The 10,839-nt window shown below is 45.3% G+C and overlaps 1 protein-coding gene across 1 annotated transcript in view; it reads left to right on the plus strand.

Moving 5' to 3' along the window:
• Window positions 1–479: 479 nt before the first annotated feature.
• Window positions 480–10,839, plus strand: part of DCC (DCC netrin 1 receptor) — a 593,999-nt gene continuing 583,639 nt past the window's right edge. Inside the window, exon 1 of the mRNA XM_026092248.1 lies at window positions 480–570. Within this exon, the coding sequence (XP_025948033.1) occupies window positions 480–570 (91 nt within the window). The remainder of the gene's footprint in view (window positions 571–10,839) is intronic.

The raw sequence follows: 10,839 nt of genomic DNA on the forward strand, positions 1-10,839 counted from the left end.
GCGGCGCAGCCCCGGCCCCCCCCCGCCGCGCCTTTCAAACGCATCTGTCGGGAAGGAGGAAAAGCCACAAGGTTTCCCTTTTGTATTCGTCTTTTCTACGGTTTTTTTTCCCCCCTTTTTTTTTTAATTTTTATCTTTTCACTTCGCGCGGCATTGGGAATGGAGCGACCTCGACTCTTTTGATGCGCGCTGGACGGCTTTTTTGGCAGGATTTTTCTATGTATGGTTTTCCAGCAGTGGGAGGACCCTTCCCCATCCTTCCCCGTTTCCTTGAGTTAGTTTCCTGACACATTCGGGAGCTCGGAGGCTCCTGGACTGAATGTAACTTTTTTTTCCCCCCTCCGCACCCCAGCCCCCTTCGCTGATCCCTGTCAGCAGGGACCGAGAAAAAGCCCAGAAGAGGAGGCAGAAGGGGCTGTGCGTGCATGTGTGGTTGTTGCTCGTACTCAGGACCCAAATCTGTAAGTGCGTGTTGAAATATGGAGAATAGTCTTGGATGTGTTTGGGTACCAAAGCTGGCTTTTCTATTCTTCGGGTTTACGCTGCTCAGCCTGCATCTTCAAGTCACCGGTAAGTCATCATCTCTGCCTTGTTTGCCTTTGCACGCTGGGGAGAAGGGTGATTTTTCTGTGGGACCCGAGGCGACGGGTCTGGTTCTCGTGTGCAGATGGACTTTTCCCACCCTCCCCGATCTCGATGTGTTTTTGGGCTCTGTTTTTTTGTTGCTCACCGGTGTGAGCTTTTGCAGTCGCTTCTCGCAGATTTGAAGAGGAAAGAGGGAACCGGGGTTAGAAGCACCTTGTGCAGCCTCGGGAAAAAAGGGAGCGCTGAAAAGAAGGGAATCTGTAAAAAATAAAGGAGAAATGTGGAAGGAGATGGTATAATATGTGTGTGTGTGTGTATAGTGGTGGTGATGGGGGTTAGTTCACATTCTCTTTTGCACCTGATCGCGCTTGCAATTGGATGTATTCGCCTGTAGCTTTTCGGATCTATGTACTGAAATCAAGGAGTGGGGGGGAGGCGTCATTCACTGAGTAAATGAATAAAAGCAGAAGATGAGTTAGCAAGCCAGAAAATGCGGTTATCTGCAAGGCATCTTCCAACTCTATTAGATTGCAATTCTTCGGGATTGCACCTCTCTCTCTGCACTTGGCAGGCACATTTTCTAATTAAAAATGGCAAAGCCAGTTGTGTGTGGAATTGAGGTAGAGAAGAGAAAAGAGGGGATTGACACTGTGATGCTCTGGGGCCGCTTGTGCAGAAGGTGGAGAAGAGCTCAGAATTAAAGAGAGCTCTTTTATTAAGAAGGAAAGAAAAGGGAAATGGGAGTGTTAGCCAAGAAGTATTAGGAACTAAGAAAGTGCAGCTTTGATTTGCAGGAGACTAGGGGTGTGAGTGCATGGTGGAGGGAGATGCATGCAAGGAAATATTATTCTCCAGTGGTCATTTTATTTTCTCCAAAAGARGATGAGGAACACTTCACTAGGAGAAACCTTGGGGAAAGAGAGCCTGAAAAATGCAAAAAAGGAAATAAACACACATTTGTGCACACTGCTTTCACAGCAGCTACTGATGAACAATAGGAACCAACTCCCCACCACCACACGCACTCGACCACTAAAGCAGATTTTTTTAATGGGGAAAGTGCTGCATGCGAAGCCTTTGCAAAAAGATCTTCACTGTCTTGTAGCAACACTCAGGTTATCAGCTGTATGCAAATGGCAGTGCCTCAAATTGCTCGTGGAGGTGGTGCTCCTTTTAAACAAATGGATATATCTTTTGATTGTGCTTATTTGGGGGAGTTGGCAAGTAAACTGGAAGACGCTTCTTTGCAAAACCGGGCGGCTTGTTCTGTGTGTGTGCGTGTGCTCGTGCATGTGTGTCCCCCAGCATTGTCCTTTGCAGCTTCTTGCGTGGAAGGTGGCACTGGGGCAATCAGGGCAGGGTAACGAATAGGTGTCTCTCTTGCATTTCCAGCTTAAAGGCGAGTAGATGGGAGACATGTCAGTGATCCTCCTTCTTGAAAGATGATTGACTTGCAGGCTTCTTTGCTGGCAAAGGCTGAGATGGAGCGAGTGTCTCCGTGCGGGCGTGTGAGTGTATGAGGAGGGTGACGGGAGCCGTGTGCTGTGTCAGGGGCCAAACGTGCTGCAAACCCCTTGCTTTCATGGCATGGCAGGGGGAATGGTATTGTTTTGTAGTACGTGGGTGAATCAGGCTGTTGTCTAGCTGTACATATCTGTTGTGCTTTTTACTCTCCGTCTATGATCCATGTGTTTATTGCGCTGCTTGTTGAAGGCTGGCATTTTTGCGTTGCACCAAATCCCTTGCTTTGCGAGCTACAAACATGCAAAGTTTTCCCTGTGATCCAGCCCCGGGGGCCGCCGTGCGTTTGTGCTTTCCTAAGCCTGCTTTTCGCCATCCCGAGTCAACCCACGAAATAAAATAAAGCAGACCCTGCCCCTCTCAGGCAGTGCTGCTCACGGGGCCGGGGCCCTCCGCTCGTTAATCTCAGAGTTCCCCCTCCACCTCGGAGCGGCGATTTTCCGTGTGGGGGGCCGGCGGGGAAGGGAGCGTCTCCGGGTGGGCGGCGGGGCGGTCCCCGCGTGTCACGGTCCCCGCGCGGCGGGGCCCCCGTGGGCTGCCAGCGCCGCTAACAAAGGGCTCCCGCGGCCGCCGCACAATGGGGCCGCGTCCTGCCCGCTGCCCAGCGGAGACCCGCGCCGGCGTCGCGGCGCGCGGCGTCCTCCAAAACTTTGGTGACAAAGGCCGGCGTCGCGCTGGGTCGGCGTGGCGGGAGGAGCGTGCCCRGATCGAGCCCTTCGCCTTTACTTTGCCATTGTCTGTAAGGTGCCCAAGGTCTGTGGGGAAGAGATGAAAAGTAAAAYGCAGCCTGGGACTTTTCCTGGCTAGAAATATGTATGTGGAGGGAACAACAGATGATGGGCGATGTTTGCTGTTTTGGGAAGAGATCGTGGAAAAACACCTTACTGATAAAAGTGCATGTAAATTATGTAGTACTGAATTGTTACAATGCTGTATGAATTGTTCTGTGTGCACATTAAAGGAACCGCACAAAACTTTCCCTTTTTTTGTCTGTAGGGGGAAATTTAACCCTATCGCAAAGGTATTTTTGGAATGGCTTCTGTGCTTGTTTTTTTGAATCCCACCACATCTTGGTGAGAAATTTCGTATTAGCACAGCATGTCAGAGCCTGGCGATGTCTGGGTACTATGGCAATCACTTCTTCTGTGAGTGGTGCAGTATAAATCAACAGTGACCTGTCACAGCATCCATTTCACAGGCAGGCTGGTTGCCCTCTGTGTCAGGAGGCATGTGAACCACCACATGCATTATGTGAGTGTGCTAGCCTCAATACACTCAATACTGTGTTTTTAAGAATGGAAATGAGCTTAACTGAGGATGAGCAATTTACATATGAGTGGGTTTTTTTCTTTCTGTAGTATCTTGATGATTTTTGTATACCATTCTTCTTGTTCTGTATCTTTTTGTCCTCACTCCCCCTTTTCCAAGTTCATATGAATTCAGGATCAATGCTGACTTCAAATACACAGTCAGGAATACTTGTGTTCAGTGGGATTATGCCAGATTTCACATGTAGTTCACTTATCCTTGAATATTACTTGCTTTTCCTTCCCAATACAAAACCTAGCGTGAACTGTCTGTTCCAGGGCCCAAGACRTGACAGTGCCATCAAGATATTCTCCTTGCATTTCTCTGTTTGTCTGAACCCATCTTTGATTCCCTGATTTATGCTAACACTTTACGATCTTTGGGCAGGAAGTTTCTTCTTCTTTGCTATGCAAATTCACAGCAGGATCATGGCCCGCGGGGAGGGCTCCCAGGACCAAATGATTAATAAATACATCTGTGCTTCTCAAACTTAGAGAAGAAAATCTCTGGGACCTGCTCATTCCAGATGCTAACTAGAAATCCAAGTGAGTTTGAGTTCATATGATCTACCCGCGTTTAAGCTGAGAACCAGTGCACTGACGTTATGATTTGAATTTCCCTGGAAGAGCTCATATGGAGACGAAGAAGCAATTGCACCTTCTCCCAGTCCGCCCAATCTTTCACTCTGCTATGAAGGGACCAAAAAGCCTAGTTTTGCATTGTGGTCCTGCCTTACTATCTGACTGGCAAAAGCCTTGTGCTGTGTGAGGTTTGGTGTTTCCTGCTAGCCTGTTGTTTAACGCCATGCTGCAGGAATCGGGGCTCTGCTCGAGCGCAGCCCCGGTGCGTATGTTGGATACGACGCCTGGCTTGGCCTCTTCGAACAGGAGAGCGCTGTCAGTTCTTTCCGTGACATGGCAACTCAAATAACTCTTTCAGAGCCATTCATCAGTTGCTCAGCACACTTATTTTCTACTAGATGTCCTTTAGAGGGCCAGCACTGATTTCTTAAGTGTAATTTTTATGAGATAAAATAATGCTACACAACTGAGTCCGTTTCCTAGATGCCTGCTTGCGTTGGTGTGTGCAGCTCCAAGAGTAAAGTGTTGTAATGGATTTGCACCTACGTTCTTCACAGAAGAGACCGTTGTAGAGACTTCACTAACTGTGCCAATAGGAGTAAACTGTGAAAGAAGTTGTCCTTTCCTGCTATTTTAGAGTCTTGCCAAACTAAAGATCACTGGCTCCCTTCCATGCTAGTCTCAAGTGTTGTGTGTTGCAATGCTGCTGTAGGGACAAGCCGACCCAAAGGCTACAAATGAGCCAACGGGTAGCTTTTGGGGTCATGTTTGCTATGGTAAATCCATCGGTTGGTGCCATTTCCATACGTTAGTCACTTCACATATAGAACAAAATGGTTGTGGAAGAAACTGATACTCAAAGAGGGGACCACCTTCTCACATTTCTATTTTTCCCTTCTGCTGAAATGCAGAACTGTGATAGAGGGAGTCAGTGCAGCCAGTCACTTTGTCGTAATACAAGTAGATGTACATTTCTTAAAATGTTGGCCTTGCCTGAATAAAAAGTATACTGACAAATTCCACTGAGGCTTTCATGATTAATTAACTAAAGGCAAAAAATTCATTTGCTCCGTTAAAATTATCCCTTGGGGGAACATTGACCTAAATTTTGTATTTCCATTGCAATCCAAAGTAAACACGTTGCACCTTGTTCTAATTTCACTTATATCACTATTACACCAGCCTTGCCTCGCTGTAATGAACGGGGTTGCTCCTGCCTGTTAGCAAGAGCAGGAGCTGGGGCTCAGCAGCAGTCAACGGTGGGGGGCCGYGAGGTCTCCGTTCCCACCAAAGAGGCGTCTCTCCGGGAGCACCCACGTGCCTGCTCAGGTGCTGTTGGCTATTGTAGGAATTTCTGAGCAACCTCATTTTCGATTTGCCCGAGTGAATCCTTTGATTTGTTCATGCCAGTCGGAGATTTGGGCTGCCAAAAAACTAGGTGGCACAGTCCTCCTCAGTAYAGCGGAGAGGCAGCGTCGCCGGCCGGGCTGAGCATGGGGAACAGGCTATAGTACTGGTGTTTATGCCATCTTGTATCAGGAATATCTTTCTTCAGTCTTTCTCGTGCTCACTTTAAGGAATTTCTTCTGAAGTGTTTCTTGTGGGGATGGCTTAAATTGTTATTGCTTCTGGTCCTTATGGAAAAATCTACTTACTGTGTCCATTACRTAGCTCCTCTTCCCCGTTCCTTTCTATAAACTTCATGGTCTATTTTACCTTTTCTGCTGATGAAAAGCAACTGTAATCTTCTCTCTGTGATGTTCAGGATGCTTGATGCTTGGGAGTCCTCTTTTAATATGGGTGGAGAGCCTCAGCCATTCAAGATTTGCTCCTTTTGGGTCTGCTCTACAGCTTCCTGTAAGAAAAACTATCAAATTAGCTTTATCTTATGGAAAGCGATGACTGAAAGTGAAGTGTAGCTTCTGATTGCCGACAGTAAATTCACTGATAAAATAGAGTATGCTCTTCCTGAAAGATAACACATCAGATAATTGTAAACCCATCAGAATTGTTTCTTTCTGACAATGTTTCTCAATTTCAGCTTTTATGTGAAGGGCTACAGTTAAATTGGGCTAATCGCAGAACGTCTCGCTCAGTAGTTTGTAGATGTCTGCGCTATAAAGGAAGCTAAATCTCAGAGAGGCATGATAAAGGCGCAGTTAAATGTCTCCAGTTCTGTCGCTGTTGATGGCAGTCATATGTCGATGGTAATGCCAATATGTGCTGCAATTTTATAAATGCTCCGAAGTATTCAAAATACATTGAAAACTATTCTAAATTGCTGCCCAAAGTTTCAGCAAAATACTGGTTGTCAAACAGAGAAGCTGAAGGAATAATATCTCCTTAGAAATTACATTACCATCTGAAAACTGAGTATCTTCTTGTCCTTTAAAGTATAGTTTAGAACACAGTGACTAAAGATGTTTTGATGATTTCGCTTACTTTTTTGGTGCTTTATGAACAACCAGTGGTGCTGGTTTGATCATTTGTACCTAGCACATGACCCTACTTTCCTATGCTGGGGGGTTCACAAGGTGCTTTCTCTCCAGATTGGAAGCTGAGGGTGAACAGACAACAGCCATCTCACATTCAATAGGCGTGTATGCGTGGAGAATGGATGGGACCATTCCTGGAATCAGCTGGTACAAAATCCTTTGCAATACATCTTTAAAAGGATTTTAAGAAATAGTAGCAGGGGCATATAGTATAAAATATATACACGGGGCTCTTCCAGGGCCTGGTCCCCAAAGCCAGCTGAGGTTATTCTTTGTAGAGCCAGGACCTGAAGGTGAGGCTGGAATCGCTCCTTTTTCTGCAGCGCTTTGATACCGGTTTCATTCTGTCTTGGGAAACAGAGTCCTGAACTTCCAAGAAGTTGGGCTTATTGAAATAGATATTCAGTGGCATTCTCTTCTGGGGTCTTACAACAAGAACAAGGCATGACAAAAATAGGTGAAGTGTATGGTAAAGCTGCTGCACAAAGATTTTCCTGATCTACGCACACATCTTCCTGGACAGTGAAATAACCCCCCCATCCAACCCATCCAAATGTTTATGAAAATGTGTGTTTCTCTGTTTTAGTAGGAGAGGGGAAGGTAGTTTGGCACTTGACGTGGCACTGTGTTGTGAAACATTGAATTTAGCGAGATCTCGGACATGGCGCTTGCAGAAGATGGGCTGTACCATGGGAGGGGAGGCTGCGCACCGGGGAGCGAACAGAGATCTCTGCGAATTGCAGGCTTTTGCTGCTCTTGAGAGGTTCTGGAGATTAGCTGAACTAAGGTCAGCTCTTACATCACTAGAAGAGCTCTACAATGAATGACAGGCTCCTAGTTCATACTTTTATCATTTTTTCATAATAGCAGTTTCATAGCCAGATGTCCATGTTCTGTATACCCTGTCAGTCAGTGGAGGCTTCAGATGTTTCGCAGACAGGGGCTGCCTGTGTCCCTCCACAGGTGAGGAGGTGCATTTCTACGTGTCCAAGTTCTCTTTGCTTATTGCTTTTCTTTTCTTTTTTTCCCTGAACTATAGTAGCTCCATTCTTGCCTCCTATTTTCCAAGTTTTTGTTTACTCCTACCGCGTACCTTCCTCCAGTGGTTCCTTGAACATCGCCACGGCTGTTCTCCCAGTGCTCTGTGAAATCTCAGTGCAGCACTGCTGGTACTGGCTGTTTTGGTAGAAGTCCAGCAGGGTGACTCTTGGGTATAGGTAGTTTCTACAAGGAAAGACTAAGAAGGCAGAGAGGTTGTATCATTGTAAATTGGACTGAAGCTAACTATTATTTTGCAGTGCCCAGCTTGCTTTTGGGTATACTGAGAAGAGAGTAGTTGTGACACARCAACGCAATAACGGCGACGCAGTGTTGGTCTCTTCTTCATCCTCTCACAGATGTGAGTCTCAAGGGAAAGCAACTAAGGAGAAGTCTTCACTTGAGTCCCGTATCTGATATACTTGTGCTTGTGCTTGAGCTTGAGATCCTGCAGCCAGAATGGGAGCTTTGCTATGCAGATGATGCTTCCATTAAAAGAGGAATCATTTAATTGTGTAGTATGATGAGGCTGTTGTTCTCTGGATATCTAGAAACTGACCTCAGAAATATTTCCTCAGATGCTTAGTCCAGGTTCCTTGTCCCTTTTTCTTGGAGTTTTTTTTTGAGGAAGAACATAAAAGAAGAGTACCTAGCAGCCAAATCTAGTTTAGGAAATCTCAGAAATCTCTGATCTGAAAGTGTCTGAAGGCTTGTGACTAGACAACTGTGTGACCTGCAGCTAAACTGGTGGACATTTCCATCTGGCTATAAAGCTCTGAGAGCAGTAATTAGCGGCAACATGACAGCTCTGGACAAGGTCAATTGATATAATCGCGTAACGTGTTTCTTTCTAAAGGCAGGCCTCCCAAAAGCATTGTAATTAAAAGCTGAGTAGTGCTTCCTGGTCAGTTGAGTYGACTTATAAGCAAGGAGTGGGTTAACGTGGGGATGCTGGTAGGTGCCAAGCTGAGTTGGGCATTTCATCCTCAGCCCATAGCTGCCGAGAAGGGCTCATTTGATGCCCAGGTCACATGCTGGCCTCCCTCCTCTTTGAGTTTCTCTCTGACACTCTTCCCCTCACTAGCCAAAGACTAACAGCATTTTGAAAGCACTCTTGGGGGTCTCTATCCGCAATATCCGTTCTTCTTTTGCTCTTAGAAGYGAGAGCGGAAAGAGAGAAAAACTTAAAAGGGCTCTGTGGGGCCTTAGTCCATATTCCCTGTTTTCCTCTCTGCCTTCTGATGCTCAGAGGGAAGAAGGGAAAAAAAGCCCTTAAAAGTTTCCCTCCGCTCTTCCCCAGTGCTGAAGACACGTAACAGGCCATGGTCATGGTGTGACCCAGACCTATGAGCCTGTTTCTGAACGTTTTTGATCGCTGGGGAAGCACTGTGTCTTCTTGCTCAGGTTGCTCAAGCTTAGTTTGTCACTGTCTTGGTGGCAGGTGCTTGTGTAAAAGGCCAGTGAAGGACTGGAAAGTCCTTCTTTGGAGGACTTCAGTTTGTTCATTTTTTGGTTTGGAGCTTGTGCTGAGCCTCGCGCAGAGTGGCCCGAGTGAGCGCCCGGGGAAGGGACCTCTCGCAGGAGGGGGATGTTGTTTCCGAAGGTGGCTGGATGTGACATTTCACGGCAGTTTGGTTACGGTGATGCGTGTTTTTTTACCCCGTGTTCGCCAAATCCTGTAAATTTCATACTCGCTTTCCAAATTTCATGCTTCTTTTCAGTGTTTCTCTTATCCAAAGTGAGGATCATTTTTCAGTGTTCAGCCTCCTTTGTTGCATTACAGATGCTGCTGAACTTGCTATTGGTGAGACTGGTTATCCTAATTTCCTACATATTATTTATAAATTTGTCAAAAAGACTCACACTCACCCATTCTGCTTTGGCTTCCTGCCGTTTTCTTTTCAGAAGATTGAAAGGGTTTAGATGAATTATTGAAGCGCAGTTTGTCATACATATGAAAGTAGTTAACAGTCTTAGATTTAGACTCTGCTTTTAAAAAGGACACGGGGATTTTTATGTATTTATTTACAGGGGTCTCTAGACCTTTTTATTTTCCCCAGACACAAAGACTATCATGTCCTCCCATACGAGAAGCAGTATGAAGCGAGTTATAAAATTAACTGAAACTGGCAGCTCTCATTTTACAGTTCATGATTAGGAGGATGCGAAACAGAAACTGTTTCGTATTGCTGAATAGTGTCAGAATGTTTTTTTTTTTCTGTGTTCACCATGATTTATAAATGTAGGAATTTTCTGTGTCTGTGATAGAGACATGTATAAAGTGGCTGATATCTCCCATAGTCCAAGCATGTGAAAGGATATTTGGCAAACCACCAATATAAGGACACCTAGAAGAAAGTATTCATGCACAAAATTTTTAAGTGCTGTAGGACTGAGGTTGTTGGTATGTGCAATTCGTTCTACAAAAAACATGGGGTTTTATGTTGTAAAGTTTCGGATGCTAATAGGTTTTGACATGTAAAGTAAAGGGCTGCTCAGATCATGAGAATTAAAATAACTATATGCTGGGGAACAGCAGGTGTATGCTGTGATACTCGGTTCTGATGGAGACTGTTGCACATGGCAGTTTGCTGTGATCTCCCTCTCATGCAGATGCTGTTCATGCTTTGTTTTTATTAGTCTGAAATAAAGGTCATCTGGCTGCGAGGTCCGGGAGAGCACTGGGTAAACAGCTGTATTTCCATACTGCCCACGCAATTCTCTAAGCCCACGGTAATGGAGAATAAATTAGATTTTTTTTAATCCACCAAATTTTAATGCTTTAAGCAATTATAAAAAGAGAGAAAAAGGTTCTTCTGATACATTAGGCGAGATTCTCAACCCGAATAAATCTTCCCTGACTTCAGTGGAGACACCTTCACATCTACAAAATCCTTTCAAAACAACTCGATGTTGATCATTTGTGTTCTTTACGTGCTCACATAGAGACTGTTTCTCTGTAACCAAACAGCTTTGCTCTAGCAGGTRTATTGATATTAAAAGGGTTGTTAACGTCTCTCCAGAGGGGGATATTCTGTTACCAGTAACTCTATCAAGCTTTTCCATCTGTGTAGGGAATTTGTCGGAAGCTGGTGCTATGTTATTAAAAGTATTAGTTATATCTTGATTTGTGTCTAATTGAATTACATCATTAATAGAACTCAATTACAATCAATGGAAAATGATCTCACCGCAAGGACAGYGGGCACTTGAGGTTTGAGTAATGCTTTGTGCTCAGCCGACCATTCACAAATGGGGCAACACCATGACTGTTTTAATACTGAAAATGAGCAAATTTTCCAGTCCTGACG

The sequence above is a fragment of the Apteryx rowi genome, unplaced genomic scaffold (assembly GCF_003343035.1).
Source record: "Apteryx rowi isolate R43461 unplaced genomic scaffold, aptRow1 scaffold_95, whole genome shotgun sequence".
In the NCBI taxonomy this organism is placed as follows: Eukaryota; Metazoa; Chordata; class Aves; order Apterygiformes; family Apterygidae; genus Apteryx; species Apteryx rowi.